This window comes from Macrobrachium nipponense, chromosome 24 (assembly GCF_015104395.2).
Source record: "Macrobrachium nipponense isolate FS-2020 chromosome 24, ASM1510439v2, whole genome shotgun sequence".
NCBI classification, from domain to species: Eukaryota; Metazoa; Arthropoda; class Malacostraca; order Decapoda; family Palaemonidae; genus Macrobrachium; species Macrobrachium nipponense.
Genome location: NC_061091.1, coordinates 53,726,554 through 53,738,847, shown reverse-complemented (window position 1 = coordinate 53,738,847; position 12,294 = coordinate 53,726,554). Strand labels below are relative to the sequence as shown.

The 12,294-nt window shown below is 37.3% G+C and overlaps 1 protein-coding gene and 1 long non-coding RNA gene across 4 annotated transcripts in view; one reads left to right on the top strand and one right to left on the bottom strand.

Moving 5' to 3' along the window:
* Positions 1 to 11,896, bottom strand: part of LOC135205639 (carboxypeptidase E-like) — a 51,259-nt gene extending 39,363 nt beyond the window's left edge. Inside the window, exons 1-4 of the mRNA XM_064236451.1 lie at positions 11,597 to 11,896; positions 6,001 to 6,073; positions 4,569 to 4,761; positions 56 to 252 (exon numbers count right to left, since the gene is read on the bottom strand). Coding sequence (XP_064092521.1) covers positions 56 to 252; positions 4,569 to 4,761; positions 6,001 to 6,069 — 459 coding nt within the window. The 5' untranslated portion in view covers positions 6,070 to 6,073; positions 11,597 to 11,896. The remainder of the gene's footprint in view (positions 1 to 55; positions 253 to 4,568; positions 4,762 to 6,000; positions 6,074 to 11,596) is intronic.
* Positions 1 to 12,294, top strand: part of LOC135205640 (uncharacterized) — a 78,366-nt gene that overhangs the window by 57,726 nt on the left and 8,346 nt on the right. The window contains exon 1 of one of the 3 annotated variants that reach the window (XR_010312568.1): positions 169 to 305. The exons of the other annotated variants lie outside the window; for them this stretch is intronic. This is a non-coding gene — a long non-coding RNA (uncharacterized LOC135205640). Of the gene's footprint in view, positions 1 to 168; positions 306 to 12,294 lie in introns of those variants that run through there. 3 annotated transcript variants of the gene reach the window in all.

Sequence of the window (12,294 nt, the reverse complement as noted above, 5' to 3'; positions counted from 1 at the left end):
TATTATAGAAACCTTGCACTTCAGACCCCGAGAACTGAATCGACCTAAAACAGACCGTCTCTGTTGCTAGCTGCCACCCATCTGGATTGAGAGAAGGCAGGAGGTGGATCCTGGTGGAGGAGATCAGCTTCCGGACGTCCTTGTCCTTCTCGAGCCAGGCGGTGCAGAGGGAATCAGCCAGGCCGAGGAGCAGCTCTCGGCCGACCACCTCGTTCCCGTGCATGTTGGCCACGTACTTGAATTCTGGCTTCACTGCGGAAGAGGAGCACGTTAGGGTTTGTCTGCCTGTGTGTTTCACTTTTCAGGTCAGTTTATTATTATTATTATTATTATTATTATTATTATTATTATTATTATTATTATTATTATTATTATTATTATTATTATTATTATTATTATTATTTTGTTCTAAAGATTCCACAATAATACAAAGTGTAAAAAGTCCGTGTATAATTTTGAAGACTTTACAGAAAGCTTTCGAACCCTTCCCTGGGTTCATCTTCAGTCCAAATGAACAATAAGTTACAACAAGTACAGAGGTAAATTTAAAAAACAAGAGTCGTTGAAGATCGTTGACAACGGTCGTTAGCTCGTTAATGGGTGGGCCAGGTGATGAAGAAAGAGGGTAGTTAATAACAACTAGGTTATATCCTCTCCCCTATCAATCCTTCTGGCTGCAATTCTGTTGGATCTTCGTACAGGTTGTTGCAACATTTCATGAAGTCCTTCATCCAAGGGCGCAGATTGGGCACCGTTGTCAACGATCTTCAACGACTCTTGTTTTTTAAATTTACCTCTGTACTTGTTGTAACTTATTGTTCATTTGGACTGAAGATGAACCCAGGGAAGGGTTCGAAAGCTTTCTGTAAAGTCTTCAAAATTATACACGGACTTTTTACACTTTGTATTATTGTGGAATCTTTAGAACATTATATATACTCTCGTGATAGAGAGTTTTTCCCTACTACAATGATTATTATTATTATTATTATTATTATTATTATTATTATTATTATTATTATTATTATTATTATTATTATTATTATTATTTTTTTTTTTGCTCTATCACAGTCCTCCAATTCGACTGGGTGGTATTTATAGTGTGGGGTTCCGGGTTGCATCCTGCCTCCTTAGGAGTCCATCACTTTTCTTACTATGTGTGCCGTTTCTAGGATCAACACTCTTCTGCATGAGTCCTGGAGCTACTTCAGCCTCTAGTTTTTCTAGATTCCTTTTCAGGGATCTTGGGATCGTGCCTAGTGCTCCTATGATTATGGGTACGATTTCCACTGGCATATCCCATATCCTTCTTATTTCTATTTTCAGATCTTGATACTTATCCATTTTTCCCTCTCTTTCTCTTCAAACTCTGGTGTCCCATGGTATTGCGACATCAATGAGTGATACTTTCTTCTTGGACTTTGTCAATCAACGTCACGTCTGGTCTGTTTGCACGTATCACCCTATCCGTTCTGATACCATAGTCCCAGAGGATCTTTGCCTGATCGTTTTTCTATCACTCCCTCAGGTTGGTGCTCGTACCACTTATTACTGCAAGGTAGCTGATGTGTCTTGCACAGGCTCCAGTGGAGGGCTTTTGCCACTGAATCATTATATTATTCTATATTATTTTTTTTTTTTTTTTTTTTTTTATTTTTTTTTTTTTTGCTCTAATCACAGTCCTCCAATTCGATGGGTGGTACTTTATAGTTTGGTTCCGGGTTGCATCCTGCCTCCTTAGGAGTCCAATCACTCTTCTTACTATGTGTGCCGTTTCTATGATCACACTCTTCGCATGAGTCCTGGAGACTTACTCCCCCAGCCTCTAGTTTTTCTCCGGTTCACTTTTCAGGATCTTGGGATCGTGCCTAGTGCTCCTATGATTATGGGTACAATTTCCACTGGCATATCCCATATTATTATTATTATTATTATTATTATTATTATATTATATTATTTTATTATTATTATTATTATTATTATTATTATTATTATTATTATTATTATTATATATATAAACAGAAACTTGATTGGCTTTGCCTGTCCTTGAGAGTTGATACTGATGTTTCACTTTGTGGGTCAGTGTAATATTTTATTTTACTTTAATTAGTACAGAAGCTAAGGCTGATGGATGAATGTTTTAAAGGGAAATCTAAACTAGAATTTAGAAAATCGTGCCTTAAGTTTCAGTTACCAGAATAGTACAATATTATTTTTCGGACGGGCAAAAACGGACGGACGTGACTGCTACGAATCATTTTGTCTCACTGCTAGATGAAGGTGCTAATGGGCTTCTCAGAAAAATGAAATTTTAGCAGATTTAGCTAACAGAAAAATCAGTACCTGTAAGCGTATTTGCTTTTTACTTGTTAAAAAATGTTTATAAGTAATGACTTGGAACTAGATATCTATATCATTATTGGTTTTTACTTTTTAATTCATTCCTCCCTAGCTCAGTTTTTCGTTTCTCGGTAGTTCTCTAGGTCGTAACCAAAGTTTCCGTCCTTCTTTTGTATAAATCCTTTTATCATATATCAAAATGTCGAGCAATTCACGGCCTTTTCCGCCTATATATATATATATATATATATATATATATATATATATATATATATATATATATATATATATATTATATATATGACTGGTACAAATGTTCTGTTACAACAGAATTCCATCTAATAAAAGGAGCCCATAAAAACACCAAAATATAGAGAGAAAAATACTATATTTCAGAGACTGATGTCTCCCTCTTCAGGTAGATGAATGAGAAAAGTTTACAGAAAAGGTGGTATTTATACCAAGAGATCCATCCACAGGCAAGCCAATTTAGGTCACTTCCACTGATAATCTTCCTTTAATCTTCTTAAGCGTTGGTTGAATGAAAATCTTGTCGATCATATCTGAATCCCATGCTCCTTTTGAGATGTTCATTACCTGCCTCTTTGATTAAGGCCGATTCATCAGAGAGAGGCAGGTAATGAACATCTCAAAAGGAGCATGGGATTCAGATGTGATTGACAAGATTTTCATTCAACCAACGCTTAAGAAGATTAAAGGATGATTATCAGCGGGAGTGACCTAAATTGGCTTACCTGTGGATGGATCTCTTGGTATGAATACCACCTTTTCTGTAAACTTTTCTCATTCATCTACCTGAAGAGGGAGACATCAGTCTCTGAAATTTAGTATTTTTCTCTCTATATTTTGGTGTTTTTATCGGCTCCTTTTATTATATATATATATATATATATATATATATATATATATATATATATATATATATATATATAATCACGTGACGAAAACTACGTCTCCGTCCGCACAGCCTCCTTACATACAGCCGTCTCTGTACAATAAAATCCTACGGGATGCTCTAGGAGCAAGAGCCCGTCCTGGCATAATGCCAGCTTAATTTCAAACAACTACAATAAAGTTAGTAAGAGTTTCTCCTTGTCTCAGTCCAGTCCAGTCCTCACAGAAGTGTTGGTACCGTTTGGTCAAGTCCCTTTTCCAACATCTCTTATGCATCTTGGCTCCATTAAAACAGTGGTTCGGGTTTCCTTAGGTAAAGAAAGCCTATCTACAAGAACGAGGTTTTTGAAAACCAACATTTTGTTTTTAAGAGGTGAAAAATATTAATGAATGTGTTCGTGTAATTTGAGTAACAGGCCTTGCTTAATTCATGTTGACTTAGATTTGTCAAAATTATTATGTTTATACATGAGAATGGCTGTAAAATAAGTTGTTAAACTTTATGTACAAAGTAAAGTAAAGGAGATTTTAAATTTGGTTCTTATAAACTTAAGGTGTACATCATTAATTTTGAACTTGAACATTCTTCTTGTTACACTTTCCGACATTTTTTTACAAACACAATAATTAATAATCTTAAATACTGTAGTTTATTTGTAGTAGTTTATTAATGACAAAACTTTTGATAGTGAATCTAGTATATAGCATATCTCATAAAGCTGATGAAAATGACCATCTTCAAGAAAAACTGTTAACTTGCGGGGAAGTAAAGTTTTTCATCATGAGAGGTTTTCCTCAAAAATCCCAAATATCAAGATTTTTCAATCAGATTTTTTTTCCATGTAAACCATTCGTATGTTGACTTACTTTTGCAAGGTATGGACAATTCTCTATAAGAGGGATTAAATTTCACCGTTTATAACGATGAGGGACGAATGTAATCGCTTTTTAAAAGATACTTTTTTTGCACTTGATTGAGCAGTGGCTTCTTATCGTTCAGTCTTTCTGTCATACGGTTGAAGGGAAGATTGTTTCAGATATCATGGCTTGCTTTTCAGGTAGATTTTTTTAGTTTGGATATTAATAGAGGGAATTAGTTTTGGATGTGAATAGAGGGAAATTTTCGAGAGAGAGAGAGAGAGAGAGAGAGAGAGAGAGAGAGAGAGAGAGAGAGAGAGAGAGAGAGAGAGAGAGGGGGGTATACGCAATTTCACCTTTACGTAGAAGAGTCTTTCATATTTAAGAGAGAGAAGCAGCAAATGTTCTTATAATTATTGGAAGAAAGAAGAGCACGCTTAGAAATTCACACTTACGCAATTCATGGTTTCCGGGATTTGATGAGAACTCGATGACCCAGAGGGGAACATTCCTGACGGAGGGTTTACTGAGGGCGTAGAGTCTGGTCACTTCGGGGCACCTCTTGGTCACATTTCGGAGGACGTCCTCGAGTTCCTTATTGTTATGGTGTTTCCATTCGAACCTCGACACTGATGAGAGTGGCTTACTCTGTTCGGCAAGAAATGGAATATCGTAGTTGGCAGTGGTTTAAAAAAAAAAAGTTAAATACTATTCAAGAACTGATCTTACGAAAGCTATGGTAGCCGTCAATTTAGCTGAAAATATACGTAACCAAAGTATCATTTAAATTGAAGAATTTCCGTACAATGAATCTTATAATTAAATGGTTGAATTTGCAAAAAATCTTATAATGATTGACAGCGATCGTTACTTCCAACGTAACTCCAGTTTTGTACAAGTGAAGAATTTGACACTTTACCGAAACGCCATGCAACTGAACAATAAAAGGTGTAAAGATTAGGCATTGTTAGTATGTGTTAAGCGAAAAATATCCTGAAAGAGACTCGCTATTTTTATCATGAATAGCACGGATGTAACCTCAGTTGGATATGCAGAACGTTACAAACTCAAGGACTCAATGAGGGAGATGTAAAGAATAATGTGTGTCAGGAAAATAACGAGGGAGGAAAAAAAAAATACAGAGCAATTAGATTGTGAACGAGACTCGTGTGAGTGTTGAACGGCAATCATTTGATCCTCATTCCGATGATTTTTTGCATTTCCAACTGGAAATTCATTCCGTGATTTACTCGCAGTTGGAGCAAAACTTCGTCAGAACTTTGTGGTTTGGAATCTCGCTAAAAATAAAAAAATAAAAGTAAAATACAGTGGAATATCTGGTACTGCGTGACGAATGGTTTAGTCTGGGAAGATCTGAATGCAAAGGATGATCAGAATTATGGAAAGTCGTATACACATGAGCTATCGAATGACGGCCCCAGAAATTAAGCAGAGATCTGCAATTCGGAATGTAAGAGAAGTTTGTTTTAGCCAGGATTTTCGATTTACGATACGAGTCACGGCTCAATCCCCACCAGCTGAACTAGATTCAAAAATGGCTGAATAAGAATGTGGAAAAATTTCTTGGGATATACTGGTGTCCTAGAATACTGAAAGAATCTGGTTATACCATTTATTGTGCAAATGAAAACTTAGACTGGATGTCTCAAAAGTGAAATTGCAATCAAGAACGACACTTCTGATTTAAATGATTTGCGTGTAGTTGAAGAAACGTTACAAATGAAAAGAGCAGGGAGGGGGATGGAGGGCAATTTAAATACTTTTATGTATATTATCTTCAGAGGATAAGAACCATAGGTCTCCAATCAGGAGAATGGATTGGTTCGAATGGAATAGAGTAACAATAACTGAGGTTCTGAATCTTACCTTGGCTACAGAAGCGGCATAGCAGCTGCCGGCGACGACCAGAACTATTATAAATGACCAATTTTTCATGACTCTGGAAAAAGAAAAAATCTCACGTTAAACTTATTTTATACAAGAACTAAATTCTCTCTCTCTCTCTCTCTCTCTCTCTCTCTCTCTCTCTCTCTCTCTCTCTCTCTCTCTCTCTCTCTCTCTCTCTCTGAAAATGTACTAATTTGTTTCATATGCATGTAAAAGATATTAGTACTAATTCGTTTGTGAAAGTGAAAAGGTACATTAAGTAGACAGTTAAAAGGAAGTATTTTTATGAGAGATAAGTGTTTGAGTTTTATCGGCAAGTCCAAATATAATGTATTAAATTATAGATTCAAATGTAATAAACCGACAGAGATCGCCGTTTTTTTTTTTTTTAGATTGGTTTAGAAATGATAGAAAAAAAATCGAGGTTCAAGTGCGGACATCAACATTCATTTAGAATTTCAAGCTATGAACTTAACAAACACTCTTGTCCTCTCAAATGTTAATCCAGCGAACTCAAAGCCCATTGTGCATTCTGCACGATGTTTTTGAACTCCGCAAAGGAAATAGCTGTTGTGTGTTTTCATATCTTCCCCCGAACAAATGTCAAAATATCTCACGACCGTCTGCTGCTCGATTCCTTTAAATTCCGTTTGTTCTAAGAAGCGGTTCTCTTTTGGGTGGGTCGAATACACTCGTTTGTGATTGCACGTTAGTCTCTCTCTCTCTCTCTCTCTCTCTCTCTCTCTCTCTCTCTCTCTCTCTATGTTGAAAACACTAGTTGTCTGTGGGGTCTATGAAGGTCACAGTATTTGAAAACATGTTTTCAATTTCTGTGTCAAGTCACGTTGTATGTTAAGTGATTAAGGACTCTCAGAAAAAGCATCAAACTTATATATAGTATTTTGAACTATGTAATTTGCTCCCTTATTGCCTAACCCCCCCACCAAACCCTCCTTGATGCCTGTCATTTTCCGTACTTGTCTGGTCTAGTTAAGATTATAAGAGTGTTAAGCTGTTCGTTCACCATTCTTTGCACGAGAGGTTTATGGTGTAGGCAAGACTGCGAAGACCGATGAGGTTAAGGGTTCCATAACTAATTGGTGGAAGGAGAAGCACCGTTCTGAGGACAGATTATATTAATTGCCAAAAATAGTACCGATTACCTCCCAGAGTGATGATGTCTATTTGATCTCACACGTAATTTGCTGTTTATGCGGAATATCCTATAAGGAATGGATAAAATCAGCAGTGTAAACAATTTTCAGTAGGGAACAATGTTCATCATTTAAGAAACATAGTACCAACCATAATTAGCAGCACAATGCTAAAGTGATGAATAATATGTTACATTGTACTGTATTACTGTTTCCCCGTTAGTAGATGACTGTTTTGTCGCGTGTGAACAGATTATTGTTTTGGGGGACACAGCACTGCAGTGCAGTGTCTTTGGAACCTTTGTAATGTTAGTGGCATTACTAGTCTGGTCATGTGGACCTTATTTAAACTCCTACCTCGTATAATGTGGAGTGCTTTTGTTGAGGAGAAGTAATTGATTTGTGTGTGCTTTTGTTGAGGCTGTTGATGAACCCCCTTGTAACAGGTGGCGGAGTGGAGGAAGAAAGCAAAGCTTGGGTCATTAAGAGAACGTCCAAGGCTTAAGAGCGAAGCATTCATGGCTTTACATGAACAATCTGGTAGCGATGTCAGGCAGTGTTCGAGTACGCAATAAGGTGCACTTGGCCGAGGGAGGCCACCGTAGTTAATAGATTAAAAGAAAAAATATATAGATATATAGTGTGTGTGTATATATGTATGTATATATATTCTGTAGCTTCAAGAAGTTCTTTAGCCTGGTTGTTCACTTCGATCTGCCTGACCTGGTTAAGCTTTTCGTCGGCAGTTCAAAGAAACAAAAAAACTTCAAATAAGAATAAAAGCAAAATCAGCAACACTTCAGAGGTTTGAAGAGAGATCCAAAGCATATACCCAGACAAAGCTCTTCATCACTAACCAGAGGGCGTGCTCCGACCTCCAGCTTGCTCGAGGCGCATTCTAAATTCTACGGTCAAATAGAGCATTGTTTCACCAACGAAAATTAAAATAAATACGCTGTATGTTGTTAAAAATAATAATTGCTCTGTACTGTTTAACATTTACATTTTTTTTTACATTTTCATTCTAATAAATCATAGATATCCTATCCTAAAATTCTTGTATCTTTAACTCAACACGAAACACCTTTTTCAGACCTTTTTAGGCTTTTCCAGAGACCTCTCCTAACCCCCCCCCCCCCCAACAAGGACAACAACAACAACAACAACAAAGTAGTTTGTAGGCTTACTCCCAGAGTAAGCGAAAACTGAAAAAAAAATGGAAGGGCAAAGTGAAAAGCAATTCCAGCGGCTAAACCCACACAGAGGTTGTCGGAAAACATCTGGAACAACCAAGTATCCCATAAAAAGGTGCATCACGACTTTTAATGTGAGGAATTAATTTAGAAATGTGCCTGCTTAACTAGACAGCGCCATGACAGGATGGCAAGCAGGGATGCTGTTTGAACAACTTTTAACTCCTTATGTGATAAAAGTGGCCCAGTAGCTACATGAATTTGTAACACAAAGATGTACTGCACTGGATGAAAACGGTCAAATCATCGCTAGTACAAAAAGACCAAGAAAAGGACAATGAAGTTGTTGCTTTTGACCGATAAGTCAGGAACTGTGGGGCTACGCGAGAGAGGGTGGGTGCTGGCATACACCTACATAAGAAACAGAAAGGATGTTGCAGGAACTTCACAGGGGCTCGAGTGGATTAAGCTGTTGTTGAAGAATTGTGATAAAAGGAGGACAAACCTAGTGTGGCATGTATTGACCAAAGGAAAGCCTTCTATATTGTCCCTCGCTCAATGTTTAATGTGTGCGTCAGATGCAGTACAGAGCTGCAGAAAAATTAGTAATCTTACTCTCCAAAACGATGCAGCACTGAAAGAAGGAACTATACAGTGGCAGAGGTATACATCAAAGGAATCTTAAAGGGAAGGTTATGATCACCATCAACGTTGCTGTTCAGTCTTCTTGATACCAGTTTCAGTGGCCATTAGGAAAACACGAATGGCCACCAAATTGGAAGAGAGCACACTTTCATCAGTCACTTAATTTCATGGATTAAATCGAGTTATGTGGAAAAGAGGCTGAAAGGGTGGATTCCATCACAGACAGTCTGGATCACTTGAAAAGGGAGTTTGACATTGGCAGATGCACTGATGTAAACAGAATAGGAGGAAAGGCCATCCAGAGTCAAAGATTCTATTTCAAGAGGAAAGAATCACGGATATAGGACATGAAGTAAACACCAGAGGGGATTACTTAAGATTGAGAGCTATACTGTAGTCTTAGTTCAATGGTGGAAACATTGTGGAGACTGTATCTAGAAAACATGGCAAGAAAAATTGAAAAGAAACATCATAACGTAGGACAGGTGGGGCAAGGAGAAAAGGAAGAAGGGGAATGCAAAGTGTTTTCTGCATAAACATCGAGAAAAGAACGCGTAGGAGGTACGCCTTAAGCACTGTGAAGATGAATGGTTGATAATAGCTTGAAATAAAAACCTCATCGCTGTTGACGAAGATCCTAAAAAGTATAAGGAAAGGCTCACCACTCAAAGGAAAAGACAATTTCAAGAAGGATAATACTAATTCAACCTATCCTTAACCTAACCTTGTCCTAGTGTCATGTCCTGACCTACTCCATGGGGTGGGGCTTTGCCCTCCTCCCCAGTCGAGATATCTTGCTAGAAGAGCGTGCTAAGGTATTAAACAGTCGCCAAGGCCTTGCCCTGGAGATCAATAAAGAAATAGCATACCATCTATAGAAAAGTGGTAGAGCCACATACCCGGAAAAAAAAAGTGCTGAAAAACGAAAAAGTTAAGGTGCCCGGGACTTTGATGTAAGGACTGACCCTATGATATACACAATCGAAGACCAGACCTAACTGGCAGATAAAGAAACCCAGATAGTGTATCCGATGTAGCATACCATGGAACGCAAAAGTTGTGGACAAAAGAAGTGTCAAGATCAAAAGTTGTGAATAAAGAGACTATAGCAAGCTAAAATTACTGAGAACACTAGGAGAAATTCAGAGGTCTGCAGAAGGAACCTAGAGAAGTTTTAAATTCAGACCTCGAATCTTTGTATCTTCTGCAAGTGCACTGCCGGCCATGGCAAGGATAACTAGGAAAGTGTAGGGGTCTTAAGACAACAGGGTGGAGAGGGTTGGGGGGAGCCTAGCAAGGTTGATAACACAACATTAATGAGTTTTATTACTATCATTAGCATCATCGTCGTCGTCATCGGCAACAATGATAAAATAGTAATAACAATAATAGGAGTTATTAATTGTACTTCGATGACCGTTTCTTGATTTTAAGCTCCCAGTAACTATTGAATGGTAAAAATAGATGGATGCTTGCATCATTTTAGTTACTAATTAATACGAAGTATGAGGTTTTTATTGGTATACCTCAGTATCAGTAACTATTTGTATCTACGTCGATTGGATTCAACAAGGAACCACTTATCTGTTGGGGTTTCGTTCACGAATTGATTTCCGTTCATAACTCTGTTACACATGTTTATGTATTACACGGTCACACCTAAATTATATATGCTGTGATGAGATCCATTATCAATCTTCATTTGCAATCGAAGCCGTGAATGTGTACAGGCAGTGCCTCAAGAATGTTGGTGAACGAATTATCGTTGGTTATCTAGAAACACTACAGGTTGTCCACATAAACTAAAAACACTTTAATGTTGATGTAAGCATACCATTATTATTATTATTATTATTATTATTATTATTATTATTATTATTATTATTATTATTATTATTCTCTCTCTCTCTCTCTCTCTCTAACGCGACGTTTCCTCCTGATCGACAGGACTTATATTATTCTTATTATTATTATTATTATTATTATTATTATTATTATTATTATTATTATTATTTAGATGTAAGCATGGGTCTTCACTGAGATAGGACGTGTTAATATAGTTAGTTTGAGGTTACAGCCAGATATAAGGAATAAACACAATCTGTGTTTGCGGATCCAATTTCATGTTCATCAATATGCTGTAGATTTGTCAAGCCGAATCGTGAATATATTACGAAAATGACACTCAAGAAATCGGAAACAGCTATCAGTTAGGCTAAGCGGATACGGTAACATATGGTGTGCTGTGCTCGACTGATACCAAGCCCGTTTTGGGCGTTATATTACTATGTATTCTGAAATGAGAGCAATTTTAAACAGCCTTGCTTTTTAAAACGTGTCTCCTTTTCGTGTAAGTTTCAATTAAGAAATAATTCTGAAATTCAACAGGTAGCATGTTTTTCACTGGACATTGATTTGTGGCTGTTTCAACATGTTTATAAACAATAGTGATAACGTATCTGTCCTCACCCGTAGACACCAACAAACTAGCAAGCAGTGGAGATTATACCTGTTCCATATGTCATATCGTTCAATCCCTGTATATCAGGTGTACTAATAGTCAAGATACCGAAATGGACGTACCTGGGTGTTAGTAGCTTAGATCCCAAAGTGTACGATGTGATTCTTCCTTTCGTCTCGGTTGACTAACGCAGGCGCAAAGAAGATTACAGGGTCGTCATTCTTGCAAGACACAGTTTTCTCTTCTTTTGGACTCTCACGCGGAGTAATCTGGCAAACTGCGTTCACGAAATGAATGAGATTGAAGATTGCGTCTTATGATCCTAGTGTAATGTTAAAGAATCGAAGATAAAGGCGATGTGAGTGAAAATAATCGAGATAGCGGGTATAGCTATCGATCACTGGCGTTGGGGGTTGCCATGCCAACCTCGTGCAGAGGCGTGTTGACGTCAGGCGACAATTGCTAAGTGGGAAGCGCATGCAAGAAGTGGGTTATTTCTTATCTCGAGCAACGTCCTGTTGTAATTGTTACTAAATAAAAATCAGATACAGAGTGAGGAACGCATAAGAGGTTGCCTTTAGAATTCACTTTTAGCTCTTACGAAAGCGGGAAAATGCTGTGCCAATGCAGATGTGTAGTAAGGAGTATAAGATAGGTACAATGTGTGTCGTATAGACCCAAATATTTTTCTCATTTTTATCATTTCTTACAAAAACTTAGTTTTAAGAATTAAGTTTTTATGTATTTAGTTATCTTATTCAACGTTCTTCTGTACAGAACTTCGCCTAGAACTCAAAATATCTACTTTTAGTAAAATGTT